At 44.5% G+C, this 15,935-nt stretch overlaps 1 protein-coding gene across 3 annotated transcripts in view; it reads right to left on the bottom strand.

The window, feature by feature from the left end:
• Nucleotides 1-15,935, bottom strand: part of WWP2 (WW domain containing E3 ubiquitin protein ligase 2) — a 144,819-nt gene that overhangs the window by 67,652 nt on the left and 61,232 nt on the right. For all 3 annotated transcript variants that reach the window (XM_065925664.1, XM_065925666.1, XM_065925665.1), the window contains exon 6: nt 14,128-14,224. In XM_065925664.1, the coding sequence (XP_065781736.1) occupies nt 14,128-14,224 (97 nt within the window). The remainder of the gene's footprint in view (nt 1-14,127; nt 14,225-15,935) is intronic.

Here is a 15,935-nt window from a genome sequence, read left to right as displayed (position 1 = left end):
GTTGCTACACATGCTTTTTCCAAATAAGACATATTTATGTGTCAGCTCATCTCTGATTCCAATGCTAACCATCGAAGTTGTAAGGACTTGAACAATCCAAGAAAAGGGTTCAGAGTGGAAGTATCAATCATGAAGAATAACTAAAACAGGAGGAGCAGAGACTTCCCTGGTGGTCCAGTGGTTGGGACTCCATGCTTCGACTGCAGGGTGCGTGGGTTGGATCACTGGTTGGAGAACTAGGATCCAGTGAGCTGTGGCCAAAAAAAAAAAAACCCGGGGAAACCCACCACACTCTTGGCGGTCTCGCTAAGCTTTAGAAAGACAAGGCTGTCCTGATAAAAAGTCTCCCCTGTACCCTGTGCCCCTGAAACCATCACTTCTCAGGGAGTCGAGGTGCCAAGGAATGTAAACTGGTAGCAAGACCCACCCTGAAGTCCTGGCAAGTGAAAAGCAGGAACACAAGACTCTTTCAACTCAACAAGGATTCACTGAGCTGCTGCTACGTGCAGCAGAGCACTATTCGGGGCCCTGGTGGGGACACAAAGATGCATAAGGCCCAGATGAGTTTGGCTGAGAACTCCCCCTGTACCCCTCCCCACCTTCAAAATAAGAGTGCTGTAGATGGGAGAGAAAATAAAAGAACTCCTCAGGAGTCCCCATTTCATCATTCTTCTCTACATGTAAAGCAAAACTGTAGGGTGTGATTTCAAATAAAGGTTTTGCTTATCTTTTTTAAAGGAAAAAATTTTAAACAGAAAGAACAAAACCAACCATATCCTCATCTCCCCTTCTCTTTCACCAAACATCAGTGATTCACACCATCTCCTACTCTAGATTTTCACTAATCTCATGTTAAAAAGTGCTGTCAATTTCTTATTTGAAAGTTGTACCTTCAAAGGCCATTTATGAACACACAAAGTAGACCCGACACATAGATGTGCCACGAAAGTCCAAGACACATCCCCGTCCAAACAGAAAACCTTCAGACAGGGAGCCAGGGAAGAAATTCTTCTTCTCTCTACGCTGTTAGGTGCAGAATTTCACACTCCATTATCAAATCATACATGAGCCAAAGATACCTTCAACTCATAAAGACAAAGAAAAGGCAGTCTAAACACAGGCTTAAAGTGGCAAGTTAGCTTAGCAAAGATAGACAAAGAAAGCAGAACAGACAGCACTTAAAAGGCAAGAGGATGAAAAGATATCATGAATCACAAGAAACAAATGGACCAACCATGACAGTTAAAAGATACAAGGTATTATATTGGTTGGGGTTTGTTTTTCAATCTTTTTTTTTTAATTGAAGTATTGCTGACATACAAACTATATTAGTTTCAGGTATACCACATAGTCATCTGACATTTATATACATTTTGAACTGATGTAGATAAAGTCTAGCAATCATCTGTCACCAAAGTGATCACAAAATTATTGACCATATTCCCCACGCTGTACATTATATTCTCATGATTTATTTATTCTATAACCAGAAGTCTGCATCTCTAATCCCCTTCATCTAGTTCTTCCAACTTGCCATCCTCCTTGTATTGTTTGTTAAAAATCCAGTTCAATAATGATTCAAGCAACACCATCTAATATATAAGCACCAAAAATGTGGAAACTAAATGGATGCAGAAAATATGACAAGAAAATACAAAACAAAAGGAAGCTGGGGAAGTTATGCTAATACCAAACTAAACAAACTTTTTAAATGATTTTTAAAATTCAGGCATAATTTACATATAGTAAAATTCACTCCCTTTCAAGGGTACAGTTAAATGAGTTTTATAAGCATATACAATCATGTTATCATCACCATGATCAAGATATAAAACACTTTCACTGCTGCCCAAAATTTCTTGGTGTCCTTGGTAGTCATTCCCTCCTCTCAATTCCCAATAATTGCTAACAGAATTGCTGTCCCAATCATTTTGCCTCTTCCATAATATTATATAAATGGAATCACATAAAATGCAGACTTTTCTGTCTGGCTTTTTTAAATTTACCATATTAACCATTTTATTTTACTTATTTATTTACCTTTGACCCCAATGCCTGGCTTGCAGGATCTTAGTTCCCTGACCAGGAATTGAACCTGGCCCCCCAGGCAGTGAGGCTTCCCTGATAGCTCAGTTGGTAAAGAATTCACCTGCAATGCAGGAGACCCCAGTTAATTTCTGGGTCAGGAAGATCCCCTGGAGAAGGGAAAGGCTATCCACTCCGGTATTCTGGGCTGGAGAATTCTATGGACTGTATAGTCCATGGGGTTGCAAAGAATCGGACAGGACTGAACGACTTTCACTTTCTCTTTCACTTTCCAGGAAGTGAAAGCGTGGACTCCTAACCACTGGACTGCCAAGGAAGTCTTTTGTATATCTGGCTTCTTACATTTAGCATAATTCTTTTTAGAGTCATCCATGCTGTTTAATGCTGTTCCTTTTTATTGTCCAGAACAAATAAAATTTTAAAGGTGCTAGAAAAAGAAAGGATCACAAGATAAAAATTTCAATTCACCCATAAGATATATTTCAAACTTGCACAGTGGGTCCAAGAATAAAATCTTTAAATACACAAAGCAGAAATTCTTGGATACAACCTGGCCCCACCCATTAACTGCCATCACCTCCTCCTATTTTCCCATCATCCCCTCCACACCAGCCAGACTGGCCTCCTCCAACTCCAAAGGCCCACTCCCAGCTGGGTTTCTTGGCAAAAGCCACTCCTCTGTCCAAAAGTCTTCCCTGACAACAGAGCCTCATGGAAAAATCCCTCACCTTCTTCAAGGCTTTGCTTACAGGTCACCTTCTTAACCATACCTCTCTCAACTGCATTATTTCATAGTGCATCCTGTTGTTATGTAATGAGTCCACAAGATCAAACCCGCAGACAAGGTCAGCTGGGCCTTTGCGGCTGTAATTTTGGCAGAATGGTAGGGGGCGGATGCTAGAATGAAGTGAACTAATACATAAATAGGAATAAGGATGGGAGACTCAGAATATTGAGACTAGTATTTTCGCTTTATTTTCAATACGGTATGGGTACATAACAACTTCAGGAAATCCTGTGATGTGTTCTGTGCTTTAGCCCTGTGACTATTTTTACCTAATGCAAAGTGAAAAACCTAAATATAGAATTGTTCCAGTGTATAAAAAAGTCATTCTATTTAGGTTATTGAGTATGCCATCATAAAGACAGTTGCTAAACTAAATCCTAAATCTCCACTTCCACAGACCTTGGCGCTTTCGAAAGGAGACAACCAGGGCCAACAGACTCCTAAAGGAAACATCTAACCTCATCACAGCAAACCACAGCCACAAACACCATGGCTTCAGCAGTCCTTTTCCCCGCCATCCACATCTGTTCAAAGCATTTGCAGTCAGTTCTGTTCCAATCTTTGATCATCACATACCCAAACTGCCCTAGTTCCCATGACTCAAGTCTTCTCTCTTGAGATCCATACTCTTTACTGACTTCTCTCTAAACATTTTCCCTTTCGCTGTCTTTTTCTTTTCTTTAATTATTTATTTATCTGGGTACTCCAGGTCTTAGTTGCAGAATGCAGGTTCTAGTTCCCCGATCAGACTCCTACATCAGGAGTGTGGAGTCTTAGCCATAGGACTACCAGGGAAGTCCCAACTCTTGCCCTTTCAATTACAATTTTCTAGGACTGAGAAGTCCTAGAATCCAGATACAGGTCTCGTTAAAGTAGAAATTTCACCCCTGCCCCCTAAATCATGGAGACCCTTATAATGGTACCATTGTTCAATGTCAGGAATACACTTTGTTGTCCTCTGCATCTCCTCCTACAGATACACTTTGAGAGGAACGACTCTGCCCCAGAGTCACTCAGTACCACTGTTCCACAGGGCCTACTAAGCACCAATCACGACCATTGGGAAGTCAATTTAAAGTGACAGCTTCAGACTTCCCTGGTGGCCCAGTCACTAAGACACCACACTCCCAATGCAGGGGCCCCGGTTTGATCCCGAGTCTGGGAGCTAGATCCCATATGCTGCAACAGAGCTGCCACCTGCAGCTAGTCCTACACTCCCATCTCTCCAGTTCCCACATCAATCCTCTTGATCCCTAGGTCCTAGGGACCTGAATCTAGGAATCCTCTAGGTCGCTGAGTCTAGCCTCGGCCTCCACTGTGTCAAGACATTCCTACCTTCTTCTGCCTTCTCCTGTGTCCCTTCTCCTACCCCCTCACTACAGGGGCCAGTAGACTCTCCAACAACAAGGTAGCTAGGTTCTGGAAGCAGTTTATTGTTTTAGTTGCTAAGTCATGTCCAACTCTTTTGCAACCCCAAGGACGGTAGCCTTCCAGGCTCCTCTGTCCATGGCATTTCCCAGGTAGGAATACTGGGGTGGGTTGCTATTTCCTTCTCCAGGGGATTGTCCCAACCCAGGGACGGAACCTGTGTTCCCTGCATTAGCAGGCAGGTTCTTTACCACTAGTGTCACGTGGGAAGCCCAAATGAATGAGTATGTGCTGTATGCAAATAAAATTTTATTTACAAAAAGAAGTGGTCAAGAGGATAAGAAGATAAGACTCAGACTGGAAGAAAATATCTGTAAAAACATATCCTGATAAAAGACTGTTATCCAAAATATACAAAGAACTCTTAAAACTCAACAACAAGAAAAGAAAAAACCTGATTTAAAAAATGGGCAAAAGGCCTGAACAGACACATCACAAGAAAAGATATATAGATGGCAAACGAGTATATGAAAAGATGCTCTACACTGTATGTCATTAGAGAAATGCAAACGAGAGACCATGACATGCCTGTTAGAAAGGCCAAAATCTAGAACACTGACAACACCAAATGCTGGTGAGGATGTGGAGCAACAGGAACTCTCATCCGTTGCTGGTGGGGATATAAAATGGTAGAGCCATTGTGGAAGACAACTTGGCAATTTGTTATAAAACTAAATGTGCTCTTTTATTCTTACCATACAACCTAGCAATTGCTCTCCTTTGTATTTATCCAAAGGAGTGGAAAACATGTCCACAGAAAAATTTGCACAGGGATGTTTACAGTAGCTTTGTTCAAAATTGTCAAAACTCGGAAGCAACCAAGATGTCCCTCAGTAGGTGAATGGATAAATAAACTCTGGTATGTCCAGATGATGAAATATTATTTCAGTCAATTCAGTTCAGTCGCTCAGTCGTATCCAACTTTTTGCGACCCCGTGGACTGCAGCACGCCAGGCATCCCTGTCCACCACTAACTTCTGGAGTTTACTCAAACTCATGTCCATTGAGTCAGTGATGCCACCCAGTCATCTCATCCTCTGCCGTCCCCTTCTCCTCCCGCCCTTCAATCTTCCCCAGCATCAGGATCTTTTCAAATGAGTCAGTTCTTCACATCAGGTGGCCAAAGTATTGGAGCTTCAGCTTCAGCATCAGTCCTTCCAATGAATATTTAGGACTGATTTCCTTTAGGAAGAACTGGTTGGATCTCCTTGCAAGAGTCCAAGGGACTCTCAAGAGTCTTCTCCAACACCACAGTTCAAAAGCATCAATTCTTCGGCACTCAGCTTTCCTTATAGTCCAACTCTCACATCCATACATGACTACTGGAAAAACCAAAGCTTTGACTAGATGGACCTTTGCTGGCAATAATGCCTCTGCTTTTTAATATGCTATCTAGGTTGTTCATAACTTTTTTCCAAGGAGCAAGCATCTTTTAATTTCATGGCAGCAGTCACTATCTGCCGTGATTTTGGAGCCCCAAAACATAAAGTCTGTCACTGTTTCCATTGTTTCCCCATCTACTGGCCATGAAGTGATGGGACCAGAAATATTATTTAGTTCTAAAAAACAAATGAGCTATCAAACCATGAAGGGACACAGAGGAACCTCAGATGCATATTACTAAGTGAAGGGCTACAATCTGAGTTACAAATTTTATGATTTCAGTTAGGTGACATTCTAGAAAAGGCAAAACTACATAGACAGTAAAAAAATCAATGGTTAACAGGGAGAGAGGGATGAACAGACAGAATACAGGAGATCTTTAGAGCACTGAAACTATTTTGTATAATGCTATAATGGTGGATGCATGTCACTATAGTGATAGTGATAGTGATAGTGATAGTGAAGTCGCTCAGTCGTGTCTGACTCTTTGTGACCCCATGGACTGGGATCTACCAGGCTCCTCTGTCCACGGGATTCTCCAGGCAAGAATACTGGAGTGGGTTGCCATTTCCTTCTCCAGGGGATCTTCCTGACCCAGGGTTCGAACCCGCAGAAGCTTTTAGCCTCTGAGCCACCAGGGAAGCATGTCACTATACATGTGTCAAATCATAAAGTACACAACACCAAGAGTGAACCTTAATATAAACTATGGACACTGGGAGATAAAGTCTCTCATTATCATTTGGGATGATGATGTGTCAATGTAGGTTCAATGACTGCAGCAACATGAACCACTCTAGTGTGGGGTGCTGACGGCATGCTCCCCGCTGCGGGAGGCTGTGTGTATGTGGTAGGTGGGAAATCTCTGTACTTGCTGCTCAGTGTTGCTGTGAACCAAACACTGCTCTAAACAAACAAACAAGTGGCAGCCTGGATTTGACCTGCAGACCATGGCTGGCTTCTGCTATCATCCTGAATATCTTGTGTCAACATTACCAAATGACTAATATGTCCAAATGTGCCAAGTTCTCTTATTCTCAATTGCCTTTGCCCACGCTGTTCCCTCAGCCTGAGCGACGTCCCTTTCCCCCACTTCACTGGTCTGCAAACTCCTTCAAAATACAGATCAAACGTGTGAGGTCTTCCCATATTTTCCCCTGGTGGATTTAGGTAAACTCTCCACTAGCTTCACTCACCATCACCATGGGTTCCATCATACTACCCTGGAACTGTCACTTCTGTCTGTCTCCCACCAGATGCCAGTCCTCAGTGTCAAGGGCCATGACTTTTTTATCTTTTTATCTACAACCCAGCTCACAGCCTGGCATTCATGTTTGTGGAACAAATACTGCCTCCAACAAAAACTACCTCCAATAAAAACTACCTCCAATAAAGATCAGTGAGATAATGAATCTGAACATTCAATAGGGAATTCCCTGGTGGTATAGTGGTTAAGACTCTGTGCTTCCACTGCCAGAAACCTGAGTTCAACCCTTGGTCAGGGAACTAAGACCCCATAAGCCACATGGCACAGCCAAAAAAACAAAAACAAAACCCCAAAACAAAAAAAGTACAATAACGCATAACGCATAGTTTTAATCAGTGCAGAATTAATAAATTAACATGTAAATAAATGTGTACTTCATCTCGATGATGACTTTTCAATGTCTGGCTTTGAGAATGCAAGGCAGCTCTTGCCCACGGTCTCAATCCTATTCCATACACGCCATCTACTCAGAAGAGAGCCCGGCAAGCCCCTTGTGTGCAGGAACCGGGTCTCAGTTATTACCAACGAGTAAACAAATTACTCTTCCCCAGCAACTGTAATGAGCCTACAGCTAGATTTTAAGTAGAAGTTCTTGGGTGGGAGGCCTGAATGGAGACCATAAAGACATTTGGATCAGTGTCACACTGACAGAGTGACATCGCCACATCACTACAGGTTGAAGGGAATTCCCTGGTAGTCAGTGGTTAGGAATCGGTGCTTTCACTGCTGGGGCCCCAGGTTCAGTCTCTGGTTGGGGAACTAAGGTCCTCAAGTGGCACAGCATGGCCAAAAACAACTAACTACAGTTCCGAATCAAGCACCTTTAGTCATCTCGGTGGAAGGACAGGTGGCAGTGGCCAACAATGACAGAGAGTGACCCAGCGCCTGAAGGCTCAGTTCCCATCCACCTCTTGCTCCCATTAGCTTTGCTTCCCGGTCTTTGCTGGCCACCCCCCCCGCCAAGGGCTTCCAGCAGTGTTCCCAGCAGCCTCACACTCGGTGAAGTTTATTTTTCTTTCCTTTCTGGGCTAGGCTGTCTGCAGACACAGCTGATGAGCTATTTAGAGCTCACCAGAGACCTTGGGCCTTTCCATGTCTCCAAGATTAGGGCTTTTAAATCTCCAGAGGTCATTAATGCCAAGGCAAGAGAGTCAATAAATCTGATATGCTTTCATCAAAGCAGGATAAAAAGGGAGAGAGGAAAGGAGGGTAGATGAAAAGTCTATCATAGGAGGGTATGAACTTTCACATGTCAAAGAACTGTGTGGGAGCCTGTTAAAATGCAGATTCTGACCAACACGACCCAATACTGACAGCTGATGGGGAATGGAGGCCTCCAGCCCTTCACACCAAACACACACACAAACATGCTCATGCACACTCATGTACATTCACACATATTCTTACAATAAATATATATATAGTACATAATAAAGAAAAATTAATTACTTAAGCCCCTATATCTTCTTAACCAAGATCTCTTTCACAGATTTCAGACCTATAAGTGAAAAACTTTATGAACCCAAAAGCAAATTCAATGCATTCTTCCATTTGCTCATACCATTTCCCTGTTTGACAACGGAAAATCTATAGGGATTCTAAACAGAGGAGCTAGTTGTTCAAGTTGGAAGTAATCTTTTTTTTCTCATCTTTTTTTTTAAATTTTTTGTTTTGTTTTGGGGTATAGCCAATTAAGAATTAACAATGTTGTGACAGTTTCAGATGAACAGTGAAGGGAGTCAGCCATACACACACATGTATCCATTCTTTCCCAAACTCCCCTCCCATCCAAGCTGTCACATAACATTCAACTGAGTTCCATGTGCCATACTGTAGGTCCGTTATCCGTATGTCTTGGTTATCCATTTTAAATATAACAGTATGTCCACGCCCATCCCAAACTTCCTAACTATCTCTTCCCTTCCACCATAAGTTCATTTTCTAAGTCTGAATCTCTTTCCGTTCTGTAAGTTTACTTGTATCATTTCTTTTTAGATTCTGCATATAAGAGATGTCAAAGGATATTTATCCTTTTCTGTCTGCAAGTCAGAAGAAATCTTAAGTCTGTGCTTGGAGCAACAGCATAGTTCACAGATAGTCCTATGATGGTTTCACCCATCAGTTGACACCACCTTAACGCCCTGATTTCACGTAAGAGCCCAGAAGGAGGGAGTAAAATCACAGGTGATGAAGAATCAGCAAATCACAGAGGGATTCCAACCCCCTGGCTTTCCAACTTTAGTCTGGAATTTCCCAACCATTTCTCACCTGACGGTATCTCTGAAGAGGGCTGCCAGTACCATCGGGGATCCCCCTGATGGGTTCTTTTTCCTTCCATGCTCACCCCACTGTTAGCTTCTCTAGTTACCAGCATTAGCCCCTAAGCCACTGGACTGAACCCCTGGACAGTGGACAAGTCTCTCTGCAAACGTCCACCCTCCCTCTCATCAGTGTCTTCCTCTCCACATACTCATCTCTTCTATCTCAGAGCCTCCCATGGCATGAAACTTCACATACATTGCATATGCCATGAAGACTGCATGTGGAAAGCAGACACCGTGCTTCTGGCAAGCCTCGTGCAAGGTGATGTGTGCACGACACCGGGCACACAGGAGATCTGCAAAACCTGAATTGACTTAGGCACGGTTCCCAAGTCAGCCCTCATTCCAGCAAAATAAAACAAACACTGGGGGATTACTGGAGGGTGTGGAAGGCCCTCCCCATGCCAACTAGCACACACTCTCCCAGGGGGCTCCACAACACTAGACCAGGGAACACGGGCTGAGGATGCAGCCCAGGACAGCACACTCGCAGACAGAGCCCTGGGTGCCCCACATGACAGTCCCCACTCCAAGCACAAAATGATATCAGACTGGCCTTCTCGGGCCACGAAGACTACTGATATTCTGACACATGGTCTGGCAGTGGCCAGCTTTCATCTGGACCCTGTTCCCAAGGCCCAGAGGACATTCTCCCACCTGAGATCTCTAAGTGGTGGAAGCGCGGCTGACAAGGTCAGCGTGGAGCATCGTCTTAGAATCACTAGCTCCACTGCTGTAAAGATGAACAGGGCAGAAGAGAAATGAGTGCTCGTCATCCAACCTGGAGAAACCCGAAGTTCTGAAACCTGTCTGCCTCAAGGGTAGACAACAATCTCTGCAACCGAACACCATCTCTATTCAGCTTACCAAGATTGGTAGATGACAATTTCTGTATTGTGAAATATATCATGCAAATGAAAGCACATATTAAATATTCAGTTAAAGAAAAAACCTCTGGGCTAAGAAATAGCATTCCCAGTACCCAGAAGCTTTCATTGTGCTTTTTCTTCATTAAACCCAACAGTGACAACCATCCTCTTGAATTTAGGTAGGGTTAATGATTCCCTTCTGTTTTTTACAGTTTTACCACCTACGAAGGTATCCATAAAAAATGCATATATATATACATGGTTTTGTTTTACATTTTTAAACTTTATATAAATGACATCATACTGTATATTTTTTCTGTCATCTGCAGCTCTTGTTCAACATTATGTTTCTGAGATTCCAACACACTGATATCAACTATCTATTCCCCATTTTTTTGCTACCAGACAGCATTTCACTGCAAGGCTATACAACAGTGTGTGATATTAACTCTTTCTTTACTCAACCAGACCCACTGAGTGGATACTAATGTGGTTGGTCTGGTAATAACTTTATGCCATGGGTGGTGATACCATGCTGGCTTCCATGTGGCAGCCCAAATGGCAAAACAACTAGAGATGTTCCACCTGATGACCCATAATGAGTGGGAAAGATCCCACTAGGAGACAGAGCCATGAGGTTCCGTTCTGCAAGCACCTGGAAATGTTTCTGGATGAACTTGGGGAGATGAAGCCTTAAGATACAGCTCTTACATGGCTCCAATTCTATCGCTTCATAAAGCAGGGGCAGGAGAGGAAAAGGCTGCTCTCACACCGCAACCTTCCCCTTCACAGGCACATCAGGGCACCTGTGATCATGGAGAACAGCACCCACGTCCAAGAAAAACCTACCCTTTCAGACGGCGAAAGCTAAATATTTAGTCTGGGAGGCGGCGGGCCGAAGCCCGTCATTCTCTCTGCCACAGGAAACCAAGGACAGCGGAGGATTGTCCCTGAGTCCTGAAGGTTGGATTCATCACCCTGCTAACTACAGACTCCTGGACAGGAGTGGTTCATCATGCGTTACGTCCCAGGTTTTGGGGTGGGGAAGTGGGGCATGAAAGACAGTCTCCAGATGCAACTCCTGGCCACCTTTACTGCGCGATGCCTGTATGCAAGGCCCTCAGATGGTATTGTGTGTTAGTCACTCAGTCGTGTCAGACTCTTTCCGACCCCATGGACTGTAACTCACCAGGCTCCTCTGTCCATGGGATTCTCCAGCAAGAATGCTGGAGTGAGTAGACATGCCCTTCTCCAGGGGATCTTCCCAACCCAGGGATTGAACACGGGTCTCCTGCGTTACAGGCAGGTTCTTTACCGTCTGAGCCACCTAACTCATCCCAGTTAATTCCTGTAGTGATCCCGTGAGGCAGGCGATACCCCCATTTTACACCTGAAAAGACTGAGGCTGAGAAGTTTGATGACTTGCCCATTAATGTATTAGCAAGTCAGTGACAGGCCAGGATTCAGCCTACATCTGCTGCCAGAGCCTCACACTCATCCAGCAGACCACTCTGCCACCCCCTGTGTACAAAGGCCATACATGCCAAAGTGTCTGCCACCAAACGGCAGCTGATTCCACACGCACACACAATGAATACCTGGATGGCAGAGGCCTGTGAAAATTCACAGACCACACATGAAAATGCAGCAGTAGCCAGGCAGATGGAGGAGGCGCCCACACGGCTTCAATCGCCTACAAGCACTCTGTCCACTGACAGTTAACCAGCACTACATGTCCACTGTGTGTTGTGGGCAAAATTGCGACCGATTTTCTATTGAAGTCTGGCTACTGCTCTAACCATCAACAACCCTCAACACAAACAAGAGCACAAAGGAGGGCTAACCAGATATGTGAATTTCAAGGTCTACCCATCAGAAAACTGAAGAGAGCAACAAATAACTCAAGAACTTAAGTCCGAAACTGTTAAGAGCTGAATGCTGCCTTCCAGCCCAAAATTGAGTAACATCAGTTGTGCTTGACACAAATTTTCCAAGTCAGCTCGAAGACCAAGACGGCAGTGACGAGTACCAGGGCTCAGAGGCAGCGTTCTCACAGTGGACACCTGAGGTGTTCCTCTCCACCAGCCACTCGCCACTGAAGAGATTCTGTTTTTCTAGTTCTGAGTGCCAATGGTGTCTCTGTTGATACAAGAGTTGCCAATTGCATTGCTGTTCCTTAACCTGTGAGACTACAGTAGTCATGTGTGGACGTGAGAGTTGGACCATAAAGAAGGCTGAATGCTGAAGAATTGATGCTTTCAAATTGTGGTGCTGGAGAAGATTCTTGAGAGTCTCTTGGGCAGCAAGAACATCAAACCAGTCAATCGTAAAGGAAATCAGTCCTGAATATTCACTGGAAGGACTGATGCTGAAGCTGAAGCACCAATACTTTGGCTACCTGATGCAAAGAACTGACTCATTGGAAAAGACCCTGATGCTGGGAAAGATTGAAGGCAGGAGGAAAAGGGGACGACAGAGGATCAGATGGTTGGATGGCATCACCAACTCAATGGACATGAGTTTGAGCAAAGTCCGGGAGATAGTGAAGGACAGGGAAGCCTGGTGTGCTGCAGTCCATGGGGTCTCAAAGACTCGGACACAACTGAGCAACTGAACAACAACAACCCTGTGAGGCTCAGCCACTTTTCCTATCTTAACATCTCTCTTCTCCATGATAGACTAGGTGACCCATCTTCAGGATATGAGGCCAGAACTCTGCAGAAGCTTGGAGAAAAGACAACAGGGAAATGGTACCTCTGCTACTAATGATGCTATAGACTGAAGATTCAAACGTCTAACCCTCTCTTATTCCTGATGCCTGCCGGCCATTGAGACCTCACAAACCCTCAAAACCACAAAATCCAGACAGGCTGATCGCTGTCCTCAGAGTAGTCTTTCCAGATGCTGCGGGTATATAGCAGCCCCAGCTCACTATATACTCTGTTTCTTAAAGCATTATTCCCCCATGCCCCAGGACTTGTTTGGGAAGATTTTGCCAGTTATTCACCTGCTCTCTGCTTTACAAACTACATTCCATATGATTCTTTTCCTTAAAATTTCTTTAAAACATCTAGGAATTTTGTACAGTGTAACAAACAATGAAACAATAAGCAATATATAATAAAAACTCCTCCCCATCTAATATACTTAAAACTATTCCCCTGCCTGGGAATTTAGTGGCCGTGGAGATGACTATGCACCATTAACACAGCTATAAGATGGGGATGTCAGTAAATAAAGTCTAATAATAACATTATTTGTGATGTGTATATAATAAGTATAATACAACTCAGACTCTGCGTGCAGAAGGTCTGAATCAGCACTCCAAAGGGAATCATGGATCATCCCCACAAACAGACAGAAAATGCCACATGCAGAAAAAACACTGCTCCGGGACCTCCCTGGTGGACTGCTGGTTAGAAATCTTCCAGCTAATGCAGGTCGCAGGGGTTTGATCCCTGGTCCAGGAGGATCCCACAGGCCTTGGGGCAGCTAGGCCTATGCACCATAACTACTGAAGCCTGTGTGCCTAAGGCCCACGCTCTGCAACAAGAGAAACCACTGCAATGAGGCGCCTTCGCACCACAACTAGAGAGCAGCCCCAGATCACCGTTAACTAGAGAAAATCTTTGCACAGCAAGCCTAAATAAAAAGGAAAAAAAAAAAAAAAAGAACCACTGCTCTAAGTGCTCCTTTGTATTTCCTGGAAGGATAACTGTGGCCATGGTACCTGATCATCAAAAAGCAGTTAAGCTCTGCTCAGTAGTTCCTTTTGGCCAAATAAACAACTTGGTCCATCCCCATCTTTGTCAAGGAACCACTGACCCTTCTGAGAATCCTGAGTTGTGTATTCCCCTCTGGGCCACATTAACATACTTATAAGTCTTGCAAGTCAGTTACAACCTCTCTGGAAATTTCTGACAGTTTATAACATAAACTGTTCCTTGTCACTTTCCCACATGTTTTCAGGAGCTCTGAGCAATCCTGGCTCCCCCTCCTTCACAGGGCAGGAGGAGGATGTCTTACCGGGATCTCCCACCAAAGCAGTTTGTGCTGGGGGGCTGGTGGCGGTTCTCTGGAGCAACGGCTGTCCCGCTGGATTCTCTCGAAGGTGGCTGTGAACCTAGAAAAGGGATCCATCATAAGAAATAAACATTGAGAAGCTCACACCTCTGTTCGAGATGTGGGTACAGCAACACCGCTAACTGCGTGTTTCCGCCCCCGAGCGAGTGTTCACTCAGCTGCATTTGCCAGCCCAACAAGGACAGGGAGGGCCAGGTGAGATCTGACTGGGGCCGAGGAACAGAGGGGCTCAAACCCGGAAACACCTCCTCTTCCTCAAGACCTTCAAGAACGTCTCAGGCACTTACAGGCATGCTGCCTTATACATTAAATGAAACCACACCACGTGAGACAAAGGCCAGATGCTGGCCATGCAAAGTGGGGGCAAGGAATTAGGGCATCTCTCCACATCACGATCAGTGAGCTTTTGAAAAGCTACATCAGGAACATCCCTGGCAGTTCAGGGGTTAAGAATCCACCTTCCAATGCAGGGGACATGGGTTCCATCCCTGGTCAGGGAACTAAGATCCTACATGCCACAGGACAAGTAAGCCCACAATTAGAGAGCCCGTGGGCCACAATGAAGACCTGATGCAGCCAAAAAAATAAATAAATATTTTTAAAATAAAATAAAAAAACTTAATAAAGTCAGATCAGATCCAATCTAAATCAAATCATGAGACTCTCCTGATTAAAAACCCTTCAACACCTTTCTGCTTCTTACGTTGAGGTTCCAAATCCTTATTGAGGTCTTAGAGGCTATGTGATCCAATTGGCTTCATCTTCCACCACTCTACTTTTCTCACTCCTCACTATCCAACTGGCCATCCCTATGCCTACGAAAGGCCACACTCACTTCCATCTGAGAGCCTTTGCGCCTGAGACCCCTCTACCTCTTACTCAGCCACCCCAACACCTCACATCCCCACCTTGGCCTGTCTAAATTCATGTTCCAGCGGGTCTCAGCGTCCTCAAAGAAAACATTCTCTGGGTCCCTAGTTTAGATGAGATTCCCCCTAAAGTGGAGGAACCTCACACCACCCAGCACTCTTCCTTCATAGTTCAGGCCAGTTATGATTATATAATTATTTGTGCATTTACTCGTTTGGTGTCTAACATCCCCTGTCCTCACTGAGTAGATCACAAGCTCTAGGGAGCAGAGACCATGTGAATTTTGCCCCTGCCATCTGACCAGCACCTGGTCCAGGAGCTAGTACACACCCAGTGCTCAATTATGGACATATATGCTGAATGAGTGAATGATGTGTGTTCTCTAGATGCACAGAAAGTGCCCCAAGCACCAAGGAGCCTAGCTGAGGGAGGATTTGCAGCAGCCAAGGCCCATCCAGTCACTGAGACTCTGCCCAAATGTCCTTGAAACACAACTCGAATCTCACCCCCTGCAGCTACGGAAAGCCTGGTTGGGGCCTGGAAAGCACCATAGTTACATCACATTTAATGAGAAAAAATTATACAGAGAGCCAACCCATTTCAGACCTCAGATGTCATGAAATAATTTCCTGCTAGATCCAAAGGTGACTAATTTCAGGCTAGATGAAAAGAAACAAACCGCCCACATTCAGGACAAGGCAGGAACCACTCTCCGATTTCCCTGCTTCTTGCCTGTATGTTGTTGGTGTGAATTTCTGAGACACACGGTTCCCCTCTCCCAACCAAGACCATCCCATAAAAGACACTCTCAAGTTCACCAGGGAGTTTAAGTGCATTGGGAAGAAGAAAAATGGGCCCAAGTAACATTTAATAAAGATGTT

The sequence above is a fragment of the Muntiacus reevesi genome, chromosome 2 (assembly GCF_963930625.1).
Source record: "Muntiacus reevesi chromosome 2, mMunRee1.1, whole genome shotgun sequence".
In the NCBI taxonomy this organism is placed as follows: domain Eukaryota; kingdom Metazoa; phylum Chordata; class Mammalia; order Artiodactyla; family Cervidae; genus Muntiacus; species Muntiacus reevesi.
Note: the sequence above shows the minus strand (reverse complement) of the source record. Positions and strands in the feature narration are given on the sequence as shown.